Source organism: Sceloporus occidentalis, unplaced genomic scaffold, assembly GCF_023333645.1.
Source record: "Sceloporus occidentalis isolate IW3139 unplaced genomic scaffold, rSceOcc1.0.p SCAF_64, whole genome shotgun sequence".
NCBI classification, from domain to species: Eukaryota; Metazoa; Chordata; class Lepidosauria; order Squamata; family Phrynosomatidae; genus Sceloporus; species Sceloporus occidentalis.
This window is the reverse complement of record NW_028317044.1, coordinates 992,724-1,020,720: the sequence shown is the minus strand read 5'-3', so window position 1 is coordinate 1,020,720 and position 27,997 is coordinate 992,724. Positions and strand designations below refer to the sequence as shown.

Sequence of the window (27,997 nt, the reverse complement as noted above, 5' to 3'; positions counted from 1 at the left end):
AATATTAAATACCACAAACACACAAAGAGAGTTCATAGTATTCCAGCCAGTGGAGGCACCAGTCTGAACCAGGAACAGAGAAGGGCATTGAACCAGCAGGGAGCCCTTTGGCGATGGATGGAAAACGCTCTGCCTTCTTCTGGGATGCCTAGTTTTAGGGACCAAGTCGGTGGAGTGTCTACGTTGGAGTTTGCGCAAGGAAACTGCAAATGGCGGCCGCGAAAGGCCGGGGCTGGTCTGCGTGGACCCAGTGCCCTGCGTCAGGAACGTATTGGATCTCGGCCTCAGGGAAGAGCCTTTCGATCTCGGGGTAGTCGTCGGAGCTGCAGGGAGAAAGGAAAAGAGCCAGCTCAGGTACCAGTTTTGCACAACACAGCATCTTTATTATTATTATTATTATTATTAACCTTTATTTATAAAGCGCTGTAAATTTACATCATTATGGGTTGAACTCAAAAGATATAGCAGTGTAGGATCAGGACTTTTTGGATTCTATACACTAGAGACCTGGGAAGGACCTAAACACTTGCAAAGTATTTGTCTGGTCTTGGAAGCTAAGCGGAGGTCCCAAATACCTCCACTTTGAGACCGCTTTCACTACCCTGGCTCACTGATAAGGGATCCTGGGAGTTGTAGTTTGCTGCAAGAGCTCTCTCTGACAGAGAAGGGCTAAATGTCTTCTCACAAAACTACAGCTCCTAGGATTCCCTAGCATTGAGCCAGGGCAACAAGCTGGTCCCCAGATCACCATTTTGTGTTGCATCCCTTGCTTTGGTAGACCTTCAACACTGAGTGTTATGTTAGGCCTGGGATAGCTCTTGAAACCTAAGCATTAGAACCTTGTACAGTAGCATTGTTGTGGTTATGTGCTTTCACATGAACTCTGGTTTACGGAATGGCTTCTGGTGCGATTTGTTCAGAAATTGACCTTTACCTTCTCCTGAGGGCCACTTTCCAGGCCTTAGTAAGAGACTGAAACCCTGGCTTCCAAAATGTGGCTCACAGAAAGAAACCCATTAAACTCTATAACCCATCATTAGGCCTCTATTAGGCTTAAACCACACCTAGTAAATGTGCACCTTCCAGACATAACCACGTTGGGCCTATTGTATTTCCCATAGAGGTCTATGAGAATGGGGTTCTTAAGACACAGTGCTTATGTGATGTGGGAGAAGACACTTTTCCCCCTTAGTGTGCACCAAGAACCAATACCTTTAGGTCATTGTAACTGTGTTTTGTCTTTCCAGGAAAGAAGCCAAGAACCAAGAGATACCTCAAGGCTCAGCCCTGGTCCCCAGACCACCATTTTGTGTAGCACTTTGATACACCTTCAGTACTAAGTGTGTGTTAGGCCTGGGATACCGCTTTAAACCTAAGTATTAGAATCTTGTAATGCATTGTTATTATGTGTTTTCACATGAACCTTAGTGAGATTTACCTTTTCCCCCTTGAGGGCCACTTGCCCAAGAGCACCCTCACAGTTTCCAGGCCTTGGTAAGAGACCGAAAACCAGGACTTCCAAAGTCAAGAGTACCAGAAAGACCATTGTACCATACTTTGTAATGCCAGGGAAAAGTACATGTATCGCCAGTTGTGTAGTGACCCAGGTGTGAGGCTGATAACGTATGACCATTATCCCCTAATATGCCACCCACACAACCCAACCCATATACCACCTGCTATTTGATCCCATACAAATGACAAGACTCAAGACACACTGATTTCAGCACTTTTTGAATATATATACTTCCCAGGGTCTCCTTTTGGCTGAGCTCTTCCTAGCTTCCTTCGGGGATTCCTGCTTTCCTCCTGCCTTCTTCCCAGGCTTTCCTTCTGAGGCTCTTCCCAGCTCCTGCTTCAGAGATTTCAGCTCTCCTTCTTCCCCTCTTCTGCCTTCAGGAATTCCTGCTTTCCTTCTGCCTTCTTCCCAGGCTCTTCTGGCTGAACTCTTATCTTCAGCTGTCAGCTTTTCTTCCATCTTCTTCCCATCTTCTGCCTTCAGTGATTTCAGCTTTCCTTCTGCCTTCTTCTCAGGCTCTCCTTCTGGAACTCTTCTGAGCTCCTGCCTTCAGTGCCTTCAGCTTTCCTCTTTCCCATCTTCTGCCTTCAGGGATTTCAGCTTTCCTTCTGTCTTCTTCTATGAAATCCATGAGGCTGCCATAAGTCAGCAGCTGGTTTGAAGGCATGCACACATGCGCACAGAAGCCTGGGAATAGGGTTGCCAAGGGGTTGAGGTCTTGCCTGCACAGACTCAGGTTAAGCTTTGGGATGCGTCCTGCAGGCATTTGGGAATGCAACTCCCATAAGCCCCAGACAGCTGAAGATCAGGGGATGGGAGGTGTTGTCATCCAAACTAGTTGGAGGACAAAACTCCCTCTCTGTCTCCTAAACTTTGGGACAGGGCCAGCAATCGCTTACCTGATATAGGACGACTTGGCACCCCCAAGAAAGAGAGCAGGCCCTGAGTAGTGCGTCTGGAAGGCAGGGAAGTCCATGAGGTCTTTCAGATGCTGAGAGACGGCGTCCAGATTCACACGCCACACGCACCGGTCTTCGATGTAGACCAGGTTGGTGAGCAGAAACTGGCGGACGGTCGGATCCTGCGTAAAGATAATACGTATGGAGAGAGTATGTGTGTATATAGATATCCATGTGTGTTTATATATGTGTGTGTGGCAGCCGATACTAACACAGACCACACACACACACAAAGAGGCATTTTCTCAGTCAGCCCAACTTGCCACAACAGACTTCCTCTGAGGCTGAGAGAGTGTGACTTGGCCAAAACCACCAGACAGAGCAACCTGGGACCTGCGTTTACCTGGACGGTTGGCCGCAGCTGCTCCTCGGCCAGGCGGCGCGCAGTGGAACGAGGGACGCCCTGAGGGATCTCCACAGCCTTCATGGCAGCCACAAAGTCCTGGAAGCCGGTGACGGCGGTGGTCTTGCTTGGACTGATGTCAACGCAGACCAGGCGTTCCACCAGCTCCGGCTGGGAAAACGGGGAAAGAGAAGACAGGGATGTGAGAAACCAATCAGTCCAAGGAGCCATCCCACGCATGTGGCAGATCTGCTTGCCACCATAGCTATGCAACGACAGGCCAAACGCCGGCTCAGTCAGCGAGGCACTTACCCATCGCAGCGTGAGAGCCATGGCGGTCTTTCCGCCCATGCTGTGCCCAACCAAGACGCACCGTTCCAGGCGGAGCTGGCGGAGCAGGAGGCGGACATCGTCGCTCATGGCTTCGTACGTCATGACGGGGCTGTGGGGGCTTTCGCCGTGGTTGCGGGCGTCCACCGTCAGTACCTAACTGGCCAGGAGAAGAGGAGGAGCACAAAGTAGTAAAGCTTCTAGGGAACGGAGGCTGTAGCGGGGCTGTGGGGAACCTAAGGCCCCCCAAACGTCTGCCTCCCCAATTTCCCCCAGACCGACTCTCACCCACCTTGCGCCCGGTCTGGAGCACCAGGGTTTTGGCGAGGGATGCGAAATTGGCTTTGCTTCCGAAAAGCCCATGGAGGAAAAGGAGGGGAGGCTGCGGCGAGGGTCCGTCGAAGACGGCGTAAGAGACCGGCACCGGCCTGAAAAGAAGGAGGAGAAGAGTGAGGGGCTGAGGGCAGAGTACAAAGTCCAACAATGTTGTGTGCCTTTGTTTGTTGTTGTGTGACTAGGCTTCGTTACTTCTCACACTAACTCTTTATTCCGTCAAAGTAAATCAATAAAGTTAAAACTAACTCCAGAAAGTAACTAGGACTACTCACTTACCCCACTAACTCTTTATTCAAAAGGAATAAGTATCCAAAGGTAATGTCAGAAAGTAACTAGGACTTGTCACTCGCCGCACTAACTTTTTATTCCGTCAAAATAAATGAATGTTTACAAGTAACTTCTGAAAGTAATTAGGATGTGTTACTTCTCACGCGAACTCATTATTCTGTCGAAATAAATAAATGTTCAAAAGTAACTTCAATAAAGTAACTAGGACTTGTTACTTGGCACACTAACGCTTCTGGGGTTTTTTGACACCTAACCTCCCCACTTCCTAATGACACCAGAAGTAACTCGTTACAGCTAATTACTTTACTGGTTACACCTAATTACTTTACTAGTTACACCTAATTACTTTACAAGTTATGTCTAATTAATTTACTAGTTACATCTAACTACATTACTTTATTAGTTACATCTAACTACTTTACTAGTTACATCTAACTACTTTACTGGTTACATCTAACTACTTTATTACCAAAGTACAAATAACTACGTTACTGTCAGGCTGCGCTTGGGGCTCCAGGAGGAGCACTAGTTTCCCCCCACCCTCTTTTTATAGAGTGACACTTCCGCCGACCAATCGCCGCCGCCCTGTTACTGGAGGGGGCGGGACAGATATAAAGAGCGGCGCTCTAGGCTTCCTCCTCGATGGTGCGGCGCGGCGCTCTCTAACTCTATGGTCCGTGAGCCGGCAACATCCGGGTATTTGGACACGAGCTAGGCCTCGGCGCGGAGCATTCTGGGAAGGGGGAGCCCTCTCCTTTCCTTCCCGGTGAGCGCTTACATGGCGGCGGAGCCGGCGAGGCCTTTCCTTTCCTGGGCCAGGGCCCGAGGCCAGCGAGGGAAGCCGAGGGCGCGGAGCAGCATGGCCGAACGGGCCTCAGCGGTCACCTAGGAGACCGAAAAAAGGAGGCTGGCGGAGGTAGGAGTCACCTGAGGCCTACTTCCGGTCGGTCGCTATGGAGACAAGGGTGTGTACTGTAGAGTGGCAGTTGAGTCGTCCCGCCTCTTCCGGCGTGGGAGCAGGCTTCGAGGAGGGCGATGTGCGCATGTGCCACCAGGTGGCACCAGTGGCAATGGAAGCAATAGCAGCAATAGCAGCAATGTACCAAAGTATCTATCTATATGATATAATATCTATATCTATCTGTCTATGTGTGCGTGTGTGTATATATATATATATATTACAATATACAATATATATATATATATATATATTACACACACACATATATATACATACACACTCTCTCTCTCTATATATATATACACTGTATATTGTAATATATATATTATAATATTTATACTGTATATTATAATATATATATATATATAAAAACACACACACACACACACATAGACAGATAGATATAGATATTATATAATATAAATAGATACTTTGGTACATTGCTTCTATTGATGCCATTGCTTCCATTGCCACTACAGTGTGTGTATGTGTGTGTGTGTGTATATATATATATATATATGTAGGAATAATAGTGCAGTTTGGCTCCACTTTCACTGCCATGGCTCCAGGGACATAGCTAGGATTTTAGGAAGGGGGGGTCCAGACTAAGTGCCACCATTATAATGGGGCTTGGGTGCGGCGGCACAGCGGCACGCACCATTCATTTTTCTAATGGAAGGGGGGGTCCAGACCCCAAGAACCCCCCCCCCCTTGGCTACGTCCCTGATGGCTCCATCTCTCCTGCAGGATCCTGGGATCTGTAGTTTGGCGAAACTACAAATCCCAGGCTTCCATAAGATGGAGTATTATTACTGTTGCACTATTACTGCGGTGTAGAGATGCACCCTGAGATTAGTAATCACCAAGCAATGCCAAGTTGTAGCTTTTGGAAAGGCTTTCACCACATCTCTCTGGGTCCAGGGTGAACTACAGATCCCAGGGAACTTCTGTAGGAAGGAGCCAGGGCCATTGAAGTGGTGCCAAAATCCATTAGAGTGGGCTTTAATTCCATTTTTAATCGCAGCTTTTAGCCGCTCTCCAATTTGGGAAGAACAGCGGGATACAAATTATTATTATTATTATTATTATTATTATGCTATATTTATAAATCTACAGCGCTGTATAAATATAGCATAATTATTAATTACTTCTGCAGTGTAGAAGACTGAGAATTGGGCAAACGTCTTGTCCGGCTCCTCCTTGGCTCAAAACACAAAGCTCCTGTTTTCCGCTGCAATAACAACAACAACAACAACAACAACATGAGATGGATAGCTCCCCTGGCTCCCTGCTTCCAGGTTGATAAGTCCATTGATTAAACGCCCAGCCTACCCATGCTATGCCCAGGAAAAGGCCTGGGCAGCCTTTGAGCCCAGTGGCTTGGGAAGAGTTAACCCACCTGCCCTTGGCCTGAGGCCCACTCTCCCGCACCTGTCCCAGTATCGGTCACGTGCGCAAGGCCGGCGCATGGAGCAGGAACAAGGCCCTCCTTTGTTCTAAGGCTGAGCGGCCGGCGAAGGGAGCGTCCGACTCTCTGGTCTCCCTCGGGTTTTGTTAGGACTGCAATGCACCCTCCACGTTTGCGGCTTTGGCTTTGGCAGATCTGGTTACACTCATCCCTCCATCTTCACAGCTTTGGTTGTTCATGGATTTGATTAATATGTTCCCTCTCTAGGAATATCTAGGTCAGTGATGGTGAACCTTTTCGAGGCCAAGTGCCCAAACTGCAACCCAAGACCCCCTTATTTATTGCAAAGTGCCATGTCCCTCTGGCTTTCTGGTAACAAACTCTGTGCTGGGGCGATGGCACATGTGCCCACAGAGAGGGCTCTGAGTGCCACCTCTGGCACACGTGCCATAAGTTCGCCATCACTGATCTAGGTCTTCCAGCGCAACTCTGTGGTCAACTTGAACTAAAAGCTGCACCAAAAGACCTAGAGATCCCTAGAGAGAATACTCTACTTTTTAGTTGCAGTTTTCCCAGGTTTGCGAGATCCTAACCCCAGGGAATGTGAGGGCCAACTGTACATCATGGTGCGCCAATGAAGGCCGGGCCTCAACCGTGCCTGCTTTCAAAGAGGAGATGGACATCGCCCCTGCCCCATGCCAACTTTGGTCCTGGGCAGCAACCCAGCACCATCCCTCCCTTTGTCTGCGATAACCCTCCCGCAGAGTTTATCCTTTGTCTCTCCAGCCAGGGAACGGTGCCAAGCGAGAGGGTTGGGTCCACAGTCACAGTGCCTGAACTCAGAACGGGCACAAAATAAACAGAAGCTTGTTCGTTCCGCTCTTGGCCCGGTGGATCCGTCTCATCCTCACCTGGGCCGAAACCAAGCCAGTTGGACCCGTGCTTGGCAGGAAAGAAAAGGAACAGGCAGTGCCCAGGTCACAGCCCTAGTTGGTGCCCACTGCCTGGGTTCCTTTTACTAAAGCTAACGGGAGGAATAGGGCCCACCAAAGGTCCTCTAGAAGGTAAAATGGCCCCCAAGAGTTACCTGGTGTGTAAGGCAAAGATGGGGGGAACAGTGCCTCTGAGCGTATGCCAAGTGCATTGCCAACACTTGAACATCTCACAAATCCTTTTGCTTCCAGACTTTCACCCCAGGATTGTTTGCAATGCCCCTCTGAAATGGAGGCCAGTGGGTCCATTTGGTGCAGCTTTAAGGCGTGTTTGTAAACTCTGGCACAAAATCCTGGAAGAACAAGGATGTGCCCCACATGTCCATAGAATCACAGAGTTGGAAAAGACCCCAAGGGCCATCCAGTCCAACCCCATTCTGCCATGCAGGAACTCTCAATCAAAGCATCCACATTAACAGATGGCCATCCAAAGCCAGGGCTTGCAATCCAGGGGTTTGCAGGGCCCAATCCACCAAGTGCAATGTGGACATAGGCACCCGCTTCTGTTCCTATCTCATTTTCATTATATAACCCTACCTCCTGCTTCTTTCCAAAAGGAGAAAGGTTACCTGCAAGTGGTTATTATTATTATTATTATCTCACCTTGACAACAAGCGGTGAGCTTTGCACAAGGAATGGGGTAGGGCTCCCCCCCGGCCACCGCCATTTTGGCACACTTGGGCATTTCTGTATAGTGAGATCCTGCAGTGAGGCCTCAGGTCTTCCCTGGAACATTTTGGGGCTCTCTGTTGGGGGACGCTGAAGCAAAGAAGGCCATTTGGGGCAGAATCTCTTGCTAGTGTCTGCAGACATTTCTAGCCAAATGAAACAGTGCTTTGCTTGGAAGGTGAGGGCTATAGCACCTTAGCGTTATGCATGGTGTGTAGTGGTTTTTCTATTTGGATGTCCACTTCAGTGCAGTGAGGGGGTGTCAAGGGAACGGAGCTTAATTCCATCTGGATAAAAGGCGAGGTTCATAGACTCAGTGACTCCACAGAGTCCCATCAGACCAAGCCTTTGCTAATCTCCCTGGTCTTGTTCCAGGGACAACCCCAGTTGGGTCCAAAGGCCACCCTGTCCAACTCGGGTGGCTCGGTCCGAGAGGCCAAAGTGCTGGCAGACTGTTCCATGAAAGACTGGCTGAGGGGGAGCATCCTGGAGCCGATAGTCGGCGGTGGAAAAAACCCCAAAGCCTTTGCTGCAAGGATGCAGAAGCATGCTCCTTGATGCACGTTTTCTGAATCACTGGGAAGAAACTGGTTTTTGTCCCCGACATGAGAAACTGTTTTGGGATGTAAGAGCTGCCCAAAGGCTGAATCAGACCTAGGTGGGGTTGTTTCGGCTAGTGGAGTGTCCTGGTCCCCGCAGCGCTCAGCCATGCCTGGTTTTGTGCTGGTTTGTAACTTACAAAGTCACGGGCATCGCTAAGATGGTGCAGGGGTCACGGAGCACAACTAGCGGTGACACCACTCCTTCTCATACCCTAGTCTTACGTTTGTGGCCTTAGTTCCCCTTCATCCCTTTCAAATGCTGGCGCACATGCTCAGACTGTGCATATGACATTGTAAACTAAAGCTGCAGTTTCAATTTCAATGTTGCTAGTTGTTTATGTCATTATGCTTTCAGTGTACAATAGCAAATGAGTCGCTTTAGTATAAAAAGCATTGTAAGGACTCTGTATGCTGTGGTATGAGAGGGAGTCAATGGGGTGGTATATGTGTGTATGACATGATGTGGGTGACACCAGCCCTAGTGATGCCGTGGCTTACATGGCTTAGGTCCAGGCTCTCTGACAGCATCCATTTCCCTGTGCAAGCCTTCTTGAATGTCTCTGCCTTTCAGGGCCATGCCCTGGACATATGCGTTTGGTTCTCATTTTGCCAGCTAAGCAGGAGCACGCCCGGTTAGTGCTTGGGTGAGCGGTTGCCAGATTCGATCCTTGGCAGCTTTAGGCAAGCCAAGAATCCTTCCTGGAAACCTTTCCTTTCCCTGTCTTTCTCAATGCTGAAATTTTAAGTGGTTTTATTGCTAGAAATCTGGGGATGTTTCACTGGGATGGACAAAATTCTTATTTAGGTGGACAACACCATCTTGGATCCCTTCCTAGAAGAAAGTGGGGTATAAATTCAGTCAATCAATCAGTATCGTCATTTTGCGCTCGCCACAGCTACACCCCTGGCTTTTTTAAAGCTATGCTCATAGTTTTGAGCAAGCATTCAGTTTCTGCCAAGCCCTTTCGATGGCTTCTTGTTGACCCTCTCCGATTGCGTCTCCATGCCACTTGTGAGCAAAGAAACAGCAAACTGTTGGATACGTGGATACAAAAGGCACAGAGGAGCAACCAAACAAACTCTGAGTGAGGGAACAAAACTAAGGACTCTTGGGTGTGTGGGGGGGGGGACCGAATGTCAACAGCCCCCTTGTTCTCAGAAGAATGGAATTTGTTGGCTCTGGCAGTCAAGAGAACGCAGCCTTCTGTTGGGTAACTAGAAGAGAGAATTTTATTTTGGGAGGGCGCAGGGCGAAAGGAACAAAAGCAGAAACATCTTGTAACTCATTAGAAAGAACGAGGCAAAGTCATGGTTGCCTTCAGGCGCATGTAACAAAGGTCTCTCCCCACCCCATGCCACTTCCTCATCTCTCACAAAGGAGAGCCCAGATGGTCATCGATCAAGATGGCCATGATTTGGATCGCTGGGCTATGGTTAGCCCAGTTGGTCTCTCTTCCCCTTGCTCTGGTTGCCAACATCCCGCAGTCCAAAGGAGTGGCGACCAAGCACCGGCGTGGCTCCGGAAATGAAGAGCCGGTGGACAGTGGCCATCTTGGACTCCTTGTTCCTGGTGACTTCCTCAGAGATACCTGCCAGGCTGGCTTCAAATTCACCCTCCAACCTACTGCCTTCCCATGTCTCCAACAGCAGGGTTTGGTTTCCTTTGAGACAGCCTCCTTAACTTAAAAAGAGGACTCTGTCTGTCGCCAATACCCACTAGCCTACTTTCTACTGATCTCCGACAACAACCCGACCGTTGGGTTAATAAATTGCCCAGTCAGCCCAATGCACCCCTCCTCACTTGTTGGATGCCACCATCATCACCTTGCTGCACAAAACGATCACAACCCTCCTCCCCGCTCCCTGATCCATTTCCCCTCTGAAAAGTAGACAAAATGGCCTCCAAATATATACACATCTGTGGGCTGAACACAACGACTCCCAGGTCCCTGTCTGCTGGGAAATGCCAAGGTTATACAAACCGTGTGTCGACCACAACCCAATCCCCCCCATGCCAGTCTCTCAAGGGATTGAAGATCAGTCTTGGGGTGTGGGCTTCAGGGCCCAGTCCACCATTGGCTTGACCAAAGTCCGGGAAGAGGAGAAGGATTGTATGGCGGTCAAAGGCAAACGCTACCCATGAGAAGAGGTGCAAGGGAGATGGCGCCAAAGATGTTTCCTTCTACTTTCCGGGAAGCGTTTGTTGTGCCATTTAGAGGGGAGCCATGGGTATCCTTGGCTTTAAGAAGTGTCACAGCCTAATACGTCTATGTACATTTTAGTGGCTGTTCTTTCGATGAACAAGGAAACCATGGCGTCTGGGCACACATCCCGCAGCGACGTTCCCCTCCACACCCGTGGGAAGGTTCAGCCATTTCATACGTAGTTTTTCTTGTCGTAGCTGGCCATCGTTGACTTGGGAGCCGAGTAGGCAACATTGCTGGGTCGGTATCTTTCCTCTTTCGGGGGGCAGGAGCAGCAGAGCAAAGCACCTCCAAAAAGAAGGAGGGCGGAGGCCGCCCAGCCAATATAGAGGGCTGCGCCCAGCTCCCGTTTCTGGGCCTCAGGAACCAGAGTGTTGTAGAAGTTGCGAATGATTTGGTTGGCCGACCAGGAGACGGGGATGAGGGTGAGGATGCCAGCCAAGAGGAAGATGACCCCCGCCACGATGGTGACCTTGGCTTTGGTGGACTCCTCCTCAATGCAGCGGGTACACTGGGCCCCCATCAGGAAAATCAGGACCCCGAGGGCACCCAAGACGATAGCGATGACGATCAGCGCCCGGGCAGCCTGGATGTCCTGCCCCAGGGCCAGCATGGAGTCATAGACCTTGCACTGCATCTGCCCGGTGCTTTGGACCACGCAGTCCATCCACAGCCCTTCCCAGGTGAATTGTGCCGTGACGATGTTGTAGCCGATGAAGGCCGTCACACGCCACATCGGGAGGGCGCAGCACAGGATGCAGCCCACCCAGCCCAGGACGGAGAGGGCCACGCCGCCGATTTCCAAGCCCATCGACATATTTGCCACCCACGTTCGAGCCGAGCGTCGCTTTTGGGGCCGCGGGACAACCTGGGACTCCTTCTTTCCGTGTCTCTCTCTCTCGGCCTCTCTTTCCTCTCCGGAGCGTCTGTAGCTTCTGGCAGAGCCCTAGAGGCACCCAAAGCTCGGGGCTGATTTATAACCGTCCCTGTAGCCAGGGCGGGTGCCCTGTTAGCTCAGGCAGGGTGGGGCTTCCCCAACGGACTCTCAACCTGCCCTTCCTTTTCTCGCCATCCTCCTCCTTTTGTTTATTTGCGGAGATGGCTTGAGCACGAGGGATGGAGGCTGGCTACAGAAGAGAGTGGGTTGGAGTCAGGCCCTGGATTCCAGGATGGCTGCTGAGCGTGACATTCATTTCTTTCTCTCATGAAGGCAGAACACCTGCCTTGTTTGGAAGGTTTCTCTGGTTCTGCGACCGTTCCCTGGTTGAATTCCAGCTCTTGCATTAAGTCAGGTTGCCAGCTCTCCCTGAGAATCAGGACCTGGACCTGTTTCTGCAGGAGGGGGAAGGAATCTCAGGGTGAGAGCACTGCCTTGAAAAGTGTATGTCTGTATTTTCCTCATTATGTATTTGAATGGTACAGGAAGGCCATGGTCAACCTCTTTGAAACAAATTTTGCTGAGAAAAACCTACGATAGGGTTAGGGTCCTCATAAGTCAGAAACGACATGAAGGCGCACAATCACAACAAGGCTCCATACAAGTGGGCTTTATGCTTTGTGACCTCATCAGGAACCGCCCCATGGGTCCAGGTCCTGCGACAAGATCGACAAGAATGGAAATCGACCATTTGAGGGCAATTTCCCCCACTGAACCAAAGAGAAAGTCCCCCAAGTGTGTGAAAACACACCCTCCTCGTAAGCACTCCAGAACCCTGTATCATCCTCAGTTGCCTCCATTTCCCTCTGCGGTCCCTCTCAAAATGGCAACAGCAAGAGATGCGATGCCACTACCTGTCACCATTTTGAGAGGGACTGTAGAGGAAACGGAGGTACAGTATTTGGGCTTCTGGTGTGAGGATGTGGCCCACTGACGTTTTGGCCCTGCAGTCTCCGTTTCTGGAATCGTCTTAACCCGATAACATTGCAAAGCAATGCGGGACATGGCTAGGCTGACCACCATTGGAGAGAAGAGTACCGGATTTGGCCTAATCCTCCAATCCAAAGCTCTTATTTCCTGCTTTCCGCAGGAGTTTATTTAAGGATCGGCGGCCCTTGGAAGCAACACTGTTTAACCAACCACCCTGAGCAACGATGGTTTATTTGCCGTCGTGTTTGTTCTGTCCTTGGGTACACATTCCCTGATGACTTCTTATCAGTGTCCTGGTTTCTCAGTAGCGTCGGCCGCTCCCATCTAGTTGCCTCCACAAGACGAGAAAGTTGAACGGATTCAAAAGACAGACAGCCGTTGAGTGGCGCGGCTGAAACCAACCCTGGGCACATCTACGTCTTCTCTCCGTGTCCCATCAGGGATCATTGCCAAGAGTTTTACAGAAAGGCTGGTGATGCCATATCTATCTATCAACATCTCCTTCACTGGTTCCCTATAAAAAAGCTGAACCGATACCATGGCAGACTTTTACGAGGGGTAGGGCTGTTCCCGAAATCCAATATGGTGGAGTGGCTTGAGCATTGGACTTCAAGGCCAGGGTACAGTTCCCTGCTCAGCCATGCAAACCCACTTTGGTAGGACACACTCTCTCAACTTAGGGGTGCCATAAACCGGAAACTACTTGAAGGCACACTCAACAAGGGCTGTTGACATAAGCCACAGAGGATGATCAGTTATATGGTGGATAGGATGGCTGATGCTCCAAAAAGCTGAATGGAGGGGAATTGGGATCTTACTGACAATGGCGGGGTGTTGTTACCCCAAAAGGTGGCAGGACTTTGCATCCCCACCAACAATGATGGCATCTCTTTGGTTTTGGGGGGGGGGGTATTAATTAGTTCAATAAAGAGGCTTGAGAGAGGGTTGGGTAACTTGTGGGGTCTTTTACACCCCTCTATAGCAGTACTCACTGCAGAGAGAGTCCGGTTTTTAATGAATCAAAGAGTTTGATTTAGAAACATGTAAAGATCTGTGAAAACACCCAAAACCAATGCAACTTGAAGAACCGTGCAAGGCTAACGGAAAGGAAAGGCGTGAAAGGTGGGACAGCGAGTTGTTGATCATTCCCAGGCTTGAAAATGGGATTCCACCAAAATGGAGAGGGGCTCAGGTGGAGTCTAAGGGCAGCACAGTGAGTGCGAAAAGAACCAAGGTTCCATATGCAGTTCTGGTGGTCAGCTTTGTGCAAGGTGGCCAGGTGTGGGGCTGCTATTTCGGTCCTGTTTTGCATCCTCGAGGGACACTTGATCTATCCCCGGTATAACAAACATTTGATGAGGCGAAGGGTATGTGAACATAAGCCAACAGTGTAGTGTACCCAGAAAAAAAAATCCAGTGCAAAAATCCTGATTGAATCAATAGAGTGTAGTGTCTAGAGAAGTAATAGTGCCACTCTGTTCTGCTTTGCAGGCCTCACTTGGAATAATGCTGTGTCCAGTTCTGGCACCACAATTGAAACAAGTTATTGAGACGCTGGAAGGAGTCCAGAGGAGGGCAACCAAAATGGAGAAGGGTCTGAAAACCAAGCCTCGTGAGTACCGACTTGTTCAGTCGTATTTAACGTTTCCATTTATTTATGCCTTTCAATGTAGCTTTTAGGTAGCGTGGAAATACCTTGGATGAAAGAACGCTATACTACTATTGCAGAAGAATGCACTCTCTCTATTTAGCTCTTACTTAATACATTCCCATCCCACCCTGTATCTGAAGATCTCAGGGCAGCTTACAACAAAATCAGTTGAAAATAATAGATGACAGCCATCATTTCAAATATATTAAACAGTTCATCATTTAAGGAACAGAGGCCGCACTCCTCCAGGTTGTTCCTCGCCTTCCCAATATCTTTGATTCAGTTTTCCTTTCCCTGTCTTCTTTCAGACTGGTTGGGAAATTTCTCAGAGTCTCTCCTTCTTCCTTCACATATCCTCATATCTGAGACATGAGAGCAGAGAAGTCACTCACAAACGCACACGGACGCACACACCCCTGATTCATATTCACAGGTTTCGGGTTTCTTCAGGACCCTGCTGGTTCCTGGGAGAAACCTTTGCCTTGCAAACGGTGGCGGTTGTGCGGCTGTTGTTGCTGCCTTCTAGCAGTTGGTTGTATTTGCTCAGCCTGGCTGCTTGGCATGAAGGAAGGAAGGACGGAAGCTGAGGAAGAGGAATGACTTCACGTGTTTGTGAGCCTTATTGTCAGTCTAGAGGTGTGATGATGACAACTTTTCCCTTGTGCAAATCCTGGTAGGCCAGGAAGGAGAAATATGTGCCCCGTCAGCCTCCCTCTTTCTCTAACAGTCTCAGAGGTGCCAGAAGATCTCTTTACATACTGTTTTTACAGACCAACCTGGCTATACGTTTGAATATTTTAATATTCAACAGAGGAACGTGCTGCCGGTGCAACTCTGCTTCTGCCACTGTTGGCAGAAAGTGCCTGTTTTGCAACAGTGACCTTTTTGGCCCCGCAAGTGTGTCTTACACTATTGTAAATCCAGAACTGGAAGCCAGTCTGCTTGTGTGATGGAGTGTTTGTTTTGGGGTCTGTGTGTGTGAGAGAGAGAGAGAGAGAGAGAGGAAAGACTTGTATGACCACACTTTGTGTGGGGATGCTTTTCTCTTTCTGGTGTCACTAGTTACCCTTTGGCAAAAGAAAGAGGGGAGAAACCCACTCCCAGACCTCGCCTCCTGTCCAATTTTCCATCTGGCCGCGCAGCTTTGCGTCAGAAGAGAGAACAATTGGCGCATTCTTCGTGCGCCGGAGCCACACTTGTGTACCACTCAGGAAGAACAATGTGTGAACGTTTTGTCCTGTGCGGCCACAAAGTCAGGCTTGAGAGAGGCAAGAGGTGTGTGAAACTTGGGCACCCAGAGTGATTCTTACGCTCAGTTTCATCTCACTTTATTTAGTTTGATCCGTTCATTAAAACATCTCTCTCCTGCTGTTTATCAGGGGATCCCAGGGTAGTGTACAATATGAACAATTTAAACCCTTCCGGATTCAAACTATTAGTAATTGACATGAGATATAAAAAATAAGTTAAACCAAACAACAGTTGCAACAACTTTAAAAGCCAGAGCAATTGAAACCCATGGACATGTGCTTCTCGGAATAAATGGGTACCCCAAGGGTTTCATAAGAGCCACATCTTGGCTTGGGACTGATGTTTTCCCCTTGCTCCCAAAAGCGATCTCTGGTGCAAGGAGGAATTGAGACAGGAATCCTGATTCTGGGAAAGGGGAGACCACTTAGTTAAGTTAGTTAAGTAGCTGATCTAGGATCTTGGCAGTAAATCCTTACTCATATCATTTTCATGCAAAATTTTGCATTGAAAGAATTGGTCGGTCTGGGAGCTGGAGAGGTTTTCAGATGGCGTCCCAGGCATCTGCAAGCCACAACCCCACAACCCTGGTTTAAAGTTTTCTGTAAGAAGGCGTGCCTCAAATGAGTCGATTGATGGGGCGAGACGGGTAAGGAATGACAATGACAACAACTTCTTTAGTTGTGGAATTCAGCATGACAAGCGGTTGGATTGGATGACCCTCAAGGTCCCTTCCAGCTCCGTAATTCTCTGAATTGATGTGGGTTGTGCTCTGTTTTCAGCTGCCACCTTGGGTCACACACCGGGAGAAGGGTGGCAATGTACGCCAAATGGATAGATAAAATAAAATTAGACACTCCTTAAACAGTTGCCACTCTCTTCCATTCTTTTCCCCCCTGGCGCACTTTTGGCCACAGACCCCATGGCTTCTCTTGCAGGGCCTTCCTTGCCTCTCCCCGCCTTCCCTGGCCACCTGCCTGGCCATGCCCAGGCCTCCCTCTCAAGGAACTGGTCCTGCAGCTCTGCTGGATGCTTAGAGACCCTCTTCTCTCCTTCCCTCCCTCCTTCCTTCCTTCCCTCCTTTTGCCATCTTTGGCAATTGCTCACTCGCTCGCTGGAAGCCACAGAAAGATCTGAAACAGGTGAGTAGACCCCGCCACTGTCCATCTGTCCCTCTGCATCCCCCCAGCAGATGCTTAGGAAAGTACTTTGGAACATCTCCAATATTTTCCAGGTTTGGGTTTGCAGGAAAGGATGGTTTGGGTTCTTGGAGCAGGGCTAAGGTGGCATTCTGCCTCGGGTCAGGAGACCTAGAGAGAGAGAAGTTGCAGTCCCATTGACCAGGGTTTGGCATTGCTTGGGGAGGCTTTTACTTGCCCCAGTGATGTATTCCCCCAAATCATTACACTATCACCTTTGTGCATTCACTTTGACTGGCATCTTGTTATCCCCTTTCCCCTTTGTAAGTTAACCAACAGAAAAGGATGGACGTGTTTGGGGTTGTGGGGGCAGAGTTGTGCGTGTGGCACCATTATGCATTGCACAAGCAAGGGAGCACATGAATTGGCTCCAGAGCTGTGCTGTTCTACCATTATGCACTGCACAAGGAGGTGGGCACATGCACTGCGCACACGTTATCGTTTTAGTTATGTGTCTTCAAGTTGTTTCTGACTTATAGTGAGCCTAAGATGACCCCAAGTTTGCTTTGTTCAGAAGGGGTTTGCCATTGGCATCCTCTGAGGCTGAGAGTGTGTGACTTGCCCAAGATCACCAGTGGGTTCCATAGTCAGGTCCAACACCAAACCACTATGAACACTATGCACATGTGGCCAAGCAATATCAAAAGTGTGCCCAATATGGGCCTCTTTCAAGCAAACCCAGCCCTGTTTTGCCCGAAACCCATAAACATCTCTCGTTATTCATTTATTTTGGTTGGGGGGGAAAAATCAGAAGTCATGCATGTATGAAGTTCAAACTTTCCCGTTGTTGGGAAAGTACCTGGATGTTTCTGATACTGTTAAGGAAATGAGTCAGTATCTGGTGGACTACTGTTTCTTTCTTTTAAAAAAAAAGCCTTATCTCTTTGTTTTTGTACATGCACGAGATCATCTGCACCGTTTTGTTTATTGATTAGATACTGGCTGAATTCCTACGTTGGAGCTTCACAGCATAAGCCTTTGCGTGCAAAATTCAACTTATACACATGAGTAGGTTTGCAAGATCTCTGGTCTTGGTCTCCATTTTTTGTGGAAGGTGAGGATGCAAAGTCTCTAGTTTTGGTGAACTCAGGCTGCATCCGCACTGCAGAAATAACACAGTTTGACGCCGCTTAAACTGCCATGGCTCCATACTATGCAAACCAGGGATTTGCTATTTGTGGCACCACAGAGGGCTAAATCGCTCACAAAACCCCAGTTACAACAACATTTGGTTGTTGTTATTGTGTGCCTTCAAGTCATTTCTCACTTATGGTGACCCTATCACTGGGTTTTCTGGGGCTGAGAGAGTGTGGGACTTGCCCAAGGTTATGCAATGAGTTTCCATGGCTGAGAATGTGTGTGTGTGTGTGTGTGTGTATTCACTATATAGCTGCTGGAGTTCGGTTCCAGCTCCAGGACCCCTTAGGGAATATCAAAATCAGTGGATGCTCAAATTGATATTATAGATGATATTATAGATGATGATGATGATGATGATGATGCTATACTGTGTTAGTATAGGATTGCTATACTAATCATATACTCTATTAGTAGATGATATACTCTATTAGTATAGTAGTGCTGTAGTTGTGCATTGCAGAAGGGGGTTAGACAGCGGTCCGAAACCCAGCTATCTCTCAATGTTAAGAGTCCAATGAACAAAAGGAATGAGCTTGTTAAGAGTTAAGAGGAGCTCTCTCCAGAGGCCAGCTGGGTGTACTGGTCCTTACTGGTGTTTATCCAGTAAGGGAAGAACAAAAAACAGCCTTTCTTTATTCTTCTCAGGTGGAGATTTCACCTGCTTTCCACTTGACATTCCTCGCTATGTCGGCATGCCAGAGAGACATGCCAAGTATGTGTTCTCGAAACAACGCAGCACATTTTCTTGCTTTGTATTGAAAGCGCAAGAGAGTTTCTCAATAGGGTTCGGGGTGTGTATGTGCGACGTGTGTATATATTTAGAGCTGCAAAACACACAGCAGAAAAACTGGGCCGGTTGCCATCCTGCATAATTTCTCCAGGAAATGAACATCTCCTTTTTGGTTCTTTTGCTGTGTTTTCGAAACACAAAACATCCAGGGCTCCTCATACTTTAAGGGTGTAGAAATAATGCAGCCAGACATCGCTGCAAGTGTTGTCGCTCCACTCTATGGGATTTGTAGTTTTGCAAGGTCTTTCGCTTTCTTTACCAATGAGGGCTGGTGCCTCGCAAAAAAGTACAAAGTCCAGGATTCTGTCGGAAGCCGCCATGGCAGTTAAAGCGGTTTCAAACTGCATCATTTTCTACAGTGTAGATGAACCCTGAGTCTTGCAATCCAGTGTTGGACCTAGAAGCATACAATCCTAGAGCTGGAAGGGACCACAGAGGCCATTTAGGTCCAAAACACACTGCAGAAATAATCCAAATTCTGGAAACTGTTGTTTCGTGAGACATTTTTAGCCTTCTCTGTCAGAGAGAGCCCTGGTGCCACAATGAACTACAATTCCCAGGATTCCCTAGCACTGAGCCAGGGCTGTTAAAAGCGGTCTCAAACTGGATTATTTCTGTAGTGTGTTTTAGACCTCTACCTCCCTTCTTTAATGTTATTATTCACTTGTTTTGGTTTTGTCACCACTTTGGCTTACTTTCCCTCTTTTGTTCTTTAAACACTTCCACTTGTGGGTTTGAACACTGGGTTTATTTATTTCTGATGTGGAGAACTTAAAAATCCTGAGGTAAAAGTTGTCTGAAACGTGACATAAAATGTCTAAACAACTGGGTTGTGAAAGCTAAGCCATGCTACAATAATAAAAATTGCCTGAGAAAGTTTTAAAGTTTACCTCAGACTGAGGCTAAGTTACTCATACACCAGAAACTCTTAGCTGGGCAGATTAATCCCTTTACCTCAGCATTTAAGATGCTGGATATTGGCCAATATTTTCCCAATTTGACTTAAATTAGAAGTTAGGTTTCCTTAACTCTGCCTCCTTTTATTATTCTTCACTTGTTTTGACTTTTTAATTCTTTATATACTTCACTTGACAAAAAGCAATAGCAAGTAGATTGGATTTTGTTTATTTCTGTCGCATTGCTGCAGAGAACTTAAAAATCCTGAGGTAAACGTTGCCTGAAATATGACATAAAATGCATAAACAAGTGTGTTGTGAAAGCCAGGCCTTGTTACATTGATTAAAAATCGCCTCAGAGAGGTTTAAAGTTTCCCTCAGACTGAAATTCGACCTGCCCTTGACAGTGATGCCGCTGCACTTTTACAAAAGGAACTGTTGTCAAAGACACTTCCACATCATCCCAGTGCCCCTCAGTGTGTTGGACTACAACTCCCACCATCCCCATCCAACATATCCAGGGGCCATTGCGATTGGGGATGGTGGGAATCATTATCTGCCACATTGGACTGGTCAAACTCTGTCGGCATTTATATCACCTCTCAGAGAGGTTTAAAGTTTTCCTCAGACTGAGGCTGAGTTGTTTTGTGAGACACTTAGCCTTCTCTGTCAGAGAGAGAGAGCTCTGGTGCCACAATAAACTACAATTCCCAGGATTCCCTAGCACTGAGCCAAGGCAGTTAAAGCAGTCTTAAGCTGGATTATTTCTCCAGTGTGTTTTGGATTTGTGTCTAACCCCTTTCTGCTATGCACCAATGTACAACTCCTGAGAGACGCCCATCCAATCTCTGTTTAAAGACCTCCAAAGAAGGAGAGTCCACCAGTCCCTCTCTCTCTCTCTCTTGTGTGAAGTCAAAGGCTTTCATGGCCAGCGTCCATAGATTTTTTGTGGGGTTTGGGGGCTATATGGCCATGTTCTAGAAGAGTTTATTCCTGAAGTTTCGCCTGCATCTGTGGCTTTGGCCTCTCTCTCAATTCCTCTGTCTCCAGAGTCTGGAAAAGTTACATTTCTTAGACCCTTGCACCTAGAAACCACCCACACGCAGGTGTCCACACTCCATATTCTGCCTCTCCTCTTCCTCCTGTTTCTGCTTCCAGAAGCTTCCTTGTTTTGGGACAAGTCATCTCAGCTGCACCGACCGGTTTGGCGCTTTCACTATGCGCCAGGGATGCCACCATTTGGGCTGGGTCTGTGGTTGTCCCTTCCTCTCATAAGAGGAGATGACTCAACTGGAGATGCCTTCAGAAACAACCCACACGGAGGTGGAATAGTGCTGGTCCTCCCGGGTTGAAAGAGTCCTTTTTAGATTTTGCAAAGGAAGCTGAGATGCCTTCAGGCAGGACAGGACATTGTGCCATCAAAATGCAATAGGGTTTCCATCTCTCTGAGTTTCCAGATTTCATGGGCCAGCTCCAAATGAGAGAGATCATAGAATCAAAGAATTGGAAGAAACCTCAAGGGCCATCCAGTCCAACCCCATTCTGCCATGCAGGAACTCTCAATCAAAGCCTCCCCATCCAGCCTCTGTGTAAAGACCTCCAAAGGAGAAGACTCCATCACTCTCCATTGAGGGAGCGTCTTCCACAACTGAACAGCTCTTACTCTCAGGAAGTTCCTCCTAATGTTGAGGTGGAATCTCTTTTCCTGGAGCTTGCATCCATTGCTCCAGATCCTAGTCTCTGGAGCAGCAGAAAACAAGCTTGCTCCCTCCTCAAAACAACATCCCTTGAAATACTTAAACAAGGCCATCATATCCCCTCTTAACCTTCTCTTCTCCAGGCTAAACATACCCAGCATCTCCCTAAGTCTCTCCTCATAGGTCTTCATGGTTTCCAGACCCTTCTCCATTTTGGTGGAATCTCTTTTCTACTCATTTGAATCCATTGCTCCAGGTCCTATTCTCTGGAGCAGCAGAAAACAAGCTTGCTTCATCCCCAATATGACACTCCTTCCAATATTTAAACAGGGCCATCATGTCATCTCTTCTCCAGGCTCTTTCCATCATGAAGCTCCTCCTAATGTTGAGGTGGGATCTCTTTTCCTGTAGCTTGCACCCATTGCTCCATTGCCCTAGTCTCTGGAGCAGCAGAAAACAAGCTTGCTCCATCCTCAATGTGACCCCCCTTCCAATATTTAAACAGGGCTGTCGTATCACTTCTTATCCTTCTCTTCTCCAGGCTAAACCTAACCACTTTCATAAGCTGCTTCTCAGAGGGCTTTGTGGTTTCCAGACTTTTCACCATTTTGGCCACCCTCCTCTGGACATGCTCTGGAGGATGTGTTTAAATGGTTTTATGTGTTTTGATCTATGCCTCGAACCTAGGCAAGAAATGATGATGACGACTGATGATGATAATGATGGAGCTGTGGTATAAAATGACACTTTCCCAAGTGTCTGCTCCTATTGCGTCTTGAGATCTTCGTTTCTTTGTGGCTGGGGAAAACACAACCCTGGCTGCCCGGACGAACAGCCCATTCCTGGAGATGTTGAGCCAGATCTGGGAGGAATCTTGGGGAACTGGTTTGAGCCTTGGTGTCTGTTGAGACTGGATGGAGTCAGGAAACTCCACCCCGCTCCCACTGTTGCCCAAGCGTATAATTTCCCCAAATTTGCCACCTGCAGCTCACTAGAGCCCTACCGTCTTCATCTCCTCCACCTGTTGCAGCCTCCCAGCGAAAGACGGAGAGACCAGAAACGAGAGCGGAGCGTCTCAGCATGGCTTCCATGGGGATACAGGTCTTGGGCATCGCCCTCTCGGCCATCGGCTGGCTGGGCGCCATCCTCTGCTGCGGCCTGCCCATGTGGCGCGTCACGGCCTTCATCGGCAACAACATTGTGGTGGCCCAGATCATCTGGGAAGGGCTGTGGATGAACTGCGTGGTCCAGAGCACCGGGCAGATGCAGTGCAAGGTCTACGAGTCCATGCTGGCCTTGGCCCAGGACATGCAGGCGGCCAGGGCATTGCTGATCATCGCCATCATCCTGGCGGTGGTGGGCCTCCTCTTCTCCATCCTGGGCGGCAAGTGCACCAACTGCGTGGAGGACGAGGCCAGCAAAGCCAAGATCATGATCACGGCCGGCGTGGTCTTCCTCCTCTCCGGCCTCTTGGTGCTCATCCCGCTCTGCTGGACGGCCAACAACATCATCCGGGATTTCTACAACCCGATGGTGGTGGACAGCCAGAAGCGAGAGTTCGGGCCTTCGCTCTACATCGGCTGGGCTGCGAGTGGCCTCCTCCTCATTGGAGGGGCTCTCCTCTGCTGCAATTGCCCCCCGAAAAGTGAGAAGCCGTACTCAGCGAAGTACACCGCCACGCGGTCCATGCCGGCCAGTAACTACGTCTAAGGATGCCGCCTCCCTTCCTCCTCCTCCTCCTTCCGTTTTAAAGTGTGGGTTATTCCTTCCCTCCTGGCTACTATGGAGGCGGATTTGAGTGACTTTGAGTAGGCTCTATTGCAGGGCAGAGCCTGGGAAGTTGCTTTGTAAAGAACAAAACGATTCCCGTTTCTCCTTCCAGCCTTTGAGAAGTAACCCCTTGATGCTACTTGTTGTGGAAAGTGACTTGTTGCATTTGTGGCGTAACACAAAACGCGACAGCGATACAGTGTATTGCTTATGACTTTTCTATTAGTTATGTTAATAGGAGAAATAGATAAGGGGCTAACAGAAGACTTGGGGGGGGAATCACACTGAGAGGACTCTGAAAATATTCGGATGTAACCAGACACTGTGACACCAAGGCAATGGCTTCCCTGCTATTCATTATGTGACCTGTGAAATGTAACAGACCAACCGTTTGCCCAAAAGGACATGGGATTTCCCATGGGCAAATAGGGGGAAAGCAGAGATGCTGGTGCTCAGCAATGTTCCTTTCTGGAGACCACAACTAGAAAGACAGGCCTGCTAATACATCAGGATGTCAACTCCTAAGCTGGGAGATAACTTGTGCTCAGTCTCCAAGTTCGAGTGCAAACTCCTTTTGCGCTTTGAACTCAGTTTGCAGCAATTCAAGTAAGCCAAGAACGGAGAATGCGGAGGAAAGAGAGAGAAACCAGGCTATTTTTGAAACGCAGCTGGGAAAGTGGGAATGTGAAGGATTAACTGGGATTGCCAAACTGGGATGGTTGAAGGTAGTAAAGTATAGTATAGCAGCCAAATATGTACTGCCTGTCTTTAATTGTAAAGGTACTTGTGACTCCCAATGGAAGCAGACGCTCTGAATCAGTTGTTGAATAGTGAGTCAACACTAATGGAAATCTCATAAAGGGATCTATTTTTGTTGGGGCTTTGCAGTAGTATTCAGGCCTGTAACTCCTTTAAGTGGCCGGTTGTGGGATTTTGGGGGCGTTCTCCATATCCCTCCTGTCTTCTCATCCTCAAAGGAACCTTTTCCCTGCATTTTGAGAAATGTATGCAGGTGGCTGGCTGCTCTTTGAAGGTGGAACACAACAACAGGTTGTTCACTCTTTTGCAACCCATTTCCGATCCCCTGCGGAGAAAGGAGTGGAGTTTCAGGTCCCTTGTAGTTCCTTTGAGACAGGGCTGGGCATCCAGGTTGTGCAAGAGATTGAAAGAGAGACTGAATAACAAGGGAGCTGGATTGAGATTTCTTAATCTCTTGCACAACCCCATTGTAAACCCGGGGCAAGGCTCCGGGAGGAGTAGTTCCCAATGCAGTTGTTTCTGGCCAGGGAGAGGAAGAAGAAAATGCACCGGCCCAGTTACCAGTCCTTTTTTGGATTGCAACTCCCAGAATTCTGGGCATTGTTGTCAGGAATCATCAGTTTGCCCAGCTCAGCTTCTGGCTGCAACAAGATGTGGGTTGTCACTGTGTATTGCGGGTCTGCCTTTTCATTTGCACCTCTGTCCCACAGCCATTTTCTGTGTATATTTCTAGATTACACTTTTTATATATATATATATATATATATATGTATTAAAAATAAAAAAGATAAAACAATAATAAGCCTGTACTTTTTCTCCACGCGTTTCCTCCATTGCGCAGATCTCAATGTGCGCATTTTAGAAAACATGAGCGCTTGCTGCAGGCTGCACGCATGTTTCCAAGTGCACATGCATTTGCGTGCTTTTAAAAAAATATGGCAACAACAAACCAACATCATCAATTAAAATGCATCCAGTAAAGCATGCAACAGTTTAAAAGGGCAAGTATTTTTAAAACAGTCCGCATTGAAAACCCGGCATCTAAATTCACAATTTAAAAACCATCTGGATAAACTTGCTGGGAGAGACTGGTCTTTAGCCCGGCTTTAAATTCAGACAGTGTATTATTCCTATTATGCATGGCTCCTGGGTTTCTCCTGGAAGCCAGAGGTTGGTGGTGCATCAGTTGCGGAGGCCGGGTTGAGCCACACTGGCTTGCCCTGTCTTCCAGGCCAGGTGGGGCTACTGGAAAAACAGGATATTGCCTCTTGGCGTTTTAGCCCCCATGCTCAAACAAGGAACCTGCTGGTGGTTCAGTCGCCTCTTCTTCAACACACTCTTGTTGAGCCGGGAAGAGAGGCTTTGGGGGGAAATGCTCTCTGGTCCTGGAGACTATCCCTACTCTCAAGTTGGTTGTTGATAACTGCCCTTGGGTCAGCCCTGTCTCATGGTGACCCTGCGGATGAGACATCTCCAAGACCCAATATCCTCCCTGCGAATCCATCCCTGTGACCTCCTTTATTGAGTTTATCCATTAGGCATGGAGTTTCCTCTCTACTGTCTTCCATCTTTCCTACCATGACTGTCTTTTCCAATGATGTGGCCAAAGTATGACAGCTTCAATGTAGCCCTCTTGTCTTCCAGGGAAGATTGAGGCTTGATCTGACCAAGGAGCCCTTGGTTTGTCCTCTTGGCCATCCAGGGTGTCCTCCGCACTTTCCCCCAGTACTGCATCTCAAATGAGTTTACTTTTTTCTTAGCTACTTTCTTTATCATCCAGCTCTCACATCCATCCGGAGTAAGGAGAAATGCAATGGCTTGGACGCTTATCCTTCTATAAGACACTATGAATTAGTTAGTAAGCAAGCTAGCAAGGAGTTATTAATTGTTATTTAATATAGTTACTTATACCTTCGAGAGCAATCAAATCATTAGCAAGACTAACCAATGAAACAATTAGTTGGCAAGGTTAACTAATTAAGCAAACCGGTTATCTGTTGGCTGCAGATTGCGCTGCAAATTCTTCATTTGGGATAGTCAGAAACCAGTCTCAGGTGCCTGCATGCTTGCTCAATACTTCTCTTTTTGGTGCTTTGGTAAAACTGAGGCATGTGAATGGCTGCTTTCTGATGGCCAACCTTGTTGTTGTTGTGCATCTCCGAGTCGTTTTTGAGTTATGGCGACCCTAAGGCAAACCTGTGACAGGATTTTCTTGGCAAGGTTGGTTCAGAGAGGGTTTGCCCTTGCCATCCCCTGAGGCTGAGAGACTGCAACTCACCCAGACTGCCAAGCTTTTCATGCTCCAGTGTGGTAGACTAGCATTCCCACCAACTAACTGGTACCCTTTCCCCCGCCACAGGTGGGACGCATCACCATGTCGGCCCTACAGCTGGGTGGCCTAGCACTGTCCCTCTCGGGCTGCTTGGGCTCCATCTTGGCCTGCGCCTTGCCCATGTGGAAAGTGACGGCCTTCATCGGCTCCAACATCATTGTGGCCCAGGTCTTCTGGGAAGGGCTGTGGATGAACTGCGTCTATGAGAGCACCGGGCAGATGCAGTGCAAAGTCTACGACTCCTTGCTGGACCTTCCGCCTGATCTCCAGACCGCACGCGCCTTGGTGGTGGTCTCCATCGCCATCTCCGTCTTGGCCCTTTTGCTCGCCGTGTCCGGAGCCGAATGCACCCAGTGCGTGGAAAGCCAAGAGGCCAAAGCCAAGATCTCAGCCGTGGCCGGAGGCCTTTTCATCCTCGCTGGGTTGTCCCTCCTCATCCCTGTCTCCTGGTCGGCTAGAAATGTGGTCAGCAATTTCTACAACCCGTTGGTCCCGGAGGCCCTCAAAAGAGAGCTGGGGGTCTCGCTCTACGTGGGGTGGGCAGGCAGTGCCCTCCTGGTTTTCGGAGGTGCCATGCTGGGCTGCATTTGCCCTCCGAGGGAAGGCCCCAAAGCCTACCCAGTGAGATACTCGGTGGGGAAGCCACCAACATCAGGAAGCTATGCCCGCAAGGACTATGTTTGACTCAGTGTGTGGGGCAGGGATGGCGCTGGTGAAACCTCTGCCATTCCACCTTTTTAGCTGCTTAAAAAAAATCCTAGCTGGAAAGTAAGGAGAGGCTTTGCAAATTGCATCAACAAACAACGCGACTTTTTGGGTTGCTCCAGAAAAAGGTCTCCCTGCTTTGTGGATTTTGCATGTTATTGTAAACTCAAGTTAAGTTTTGCAAGATGTGATGGTAACCAAGTTAAGCTTTATAAATTGTCACAAGGGGCTGCTCTCCTCTTTTGCGCCCAGCCCTTATCCCTTGCCCTGAAAATGGGGGACCTCCCTACATAAGTGAGAAGGAAGGATTCCTGCATTTTACCTTGATCTGGGAACAGCCCAGAGTTTAGCTCAGACTTCTGCCTTCATTTCCAAATAGGAGAACATGTGTGTTTGAATGGGAAGCTCTAGATGTAGCACCAGGCTCACCCTCTGCTCTGCATCCACCTTCTGACTAGAAGCAACTAGATGAGAATGAGGCTTCACCTGGAGCAATGGCAGTTGAAGCAGTGTAGAACTGCATTAAATCTGCCGTGTAGATGCAGCCTCTGTATGTGTGCACCTCTGTTCACAGTCCAGAGAAAGCTCATAACAATTGTTTATTCTGATGCCTTTTGTACCTCGTCCCTCCATCCTGTTTGCCATGCATGGAAGGGACACATGACACACACTTTGTAGTGCTTTAAAACAAACATTGTGCATCTATAAAGAATGCCATCTGGCTGGATCCACTGCGAACCAGGTGCACAAAGCAAACACAATGAAACCTGGAACGGCTGCCTTGTTTGCCTAAATAGGGGCAGAATCCTGGGCCATCGCGCTCCAAAGGAAGAAATGAATTCAAGGTGGAGCCCTTTGGTGGATCGGTCGGTTTTTATTCCAGGGAAGCCAGGTTTCCTTGTCTCTGCTTTCTTGCCTTTCTACCCGCTCAGCTCACAGCAAAATGTCGACTCAGGCTGCAGCCACACGGCAGAAATAATCCAGTTTGACACCACTTTAACCAACAAAGCTTCCAATCCAAAGCTGGCAGGGTGTGTTTTGTGCATTTTTGGTTTGCCAATAAAGGCATCGCTCTTGTGTGGACTTTGGTTCGTGTTTTATTACAGTTGTTGCAAGATGGTAAAGACTAGAATAACTTGCTTCCAACCTGACAATTTCTATTAAAGAACGCCAAAAACTTGTGCACACGTTTGCCTGTTTCTTTCTTCAAGTGTCTGCCCTGCAGAAATAACCCAGTTTGACACTGCTTGAATGGGCAGGCCCATTGAGTGCAACCCTCAAACCACCACACCAGGCTGGCTGCCCCTAAGTGTTGTGTACATCATGCTAATC

The 27,997-nt window shown here is 48.4% G+C and overlaps 4 protein-coding genes across 8 annotated transcripts; 2 read left to right on the top strand and 2 right to left on the bottom strand.

Moving 5' to 3' along the window:
• Positions 1-178: 178 nt before the first annotated feature.
• Positions 179-6,051, bottom strand: ABHD11 (abhydrolase domain containing 11). 3 transcript variants are annotated; one of them, XM_089493285.1, is made up of 6 exons: positions 5,885-6,051; positions 3,444-3,579; positions 3,134-3,307; positions 2,822-2,992; positions 2,419-2,600; positions 179-323 (listed from the first exon to the last, which is right to left on the bottom strand). In XM_089493285.1, exons 1-6 carry the CDS (start codon positions 6,046-6,048, stop codon positions 179-181), a joined length of 972 nt encoding a protein of 323 aa, XP_089349411.1. In that variant the 5' UTR covers positions 6,049-6,051. The 3 variants fall into 3 exon arrangements, with proteins under 3 accessions (XP_089349411.1, XP_089349412.1, XP_089349413.1); XM_089493286.1 differs by lacking the exon at positions 5,885-6,051 and adding an exon at positions 4,554-4,675; XM_089493287.1 differs by lacking the exon at positions 179-323 and adding an exon at positions 343-2,137.
• LOC149287058 (claudin-3-like) lies at positions 4,531-27,746 on the top strand. 3 transcript variants are annotated; one of them, XM_089493291.1, is made up of 3 exons: positions 4,531-4,691; positions 13,970-14,090; positions 25,988-27,746. In XM_089493291.1, exon 3 carries the CDS (start codon positions 26,003-26,005, stop codon positions 26,642-26,644), a length of 642 nt encoding a protein of 213 aa, XP_089349417.1. In that variant the 5' UTR covers positions 4,531-4,691; positions 13,970-14,090; positions 25,988-26,002; the 3' UTR covers positions 26,645-27,746. The 3 variants fall into 3 exon arrangements, with proteins under 3 accessions (XP_089349417.1, XP_089349419.1, XP_089349418.1); XM_089493293.1 differs by lacking the exon at positions 4,531-4,691 and adding an exon at positions 4,796-4,882; XM_089493292.1 differs by lacking the exons at positions 4,531-4,691; positions 13,970-14,090 and adding an exon at positions 16,470-16,519.
• On the bottom strand, positions 9,610-11,645 carry LOC149287060 (claudin-3-like). Its single transcript, XM_089493381.1, has one exon. It carries the CDS (start codon positions 11,426-11,428, stop codon positions 10,784-10,786), a length of 645 nt encoding a protein of 214 aa, XP_089349507.1. The 5' UTR covers positions 11,429-11,645; the 3' UTR covers positions 9,610-10,783.
• LOC149287059 (claudin-4-like) lies at positions 20,022-24,391 on the top strand. Its single transcript, XM_089493294.1, has one exon. The coding sequence runs from the start codon at positions 22,180-22,182 to the stop codon at positions 22,807-22,809; it is 630 nt and encodes a 209-aa protein (XP_089349420.1). The 5' UTR covers positions 20,022-22,179; the 3' UTR covers positions 22,810-24,391.
• Positions 27,747-27,997: the final 251 nt, after the last annotated feature.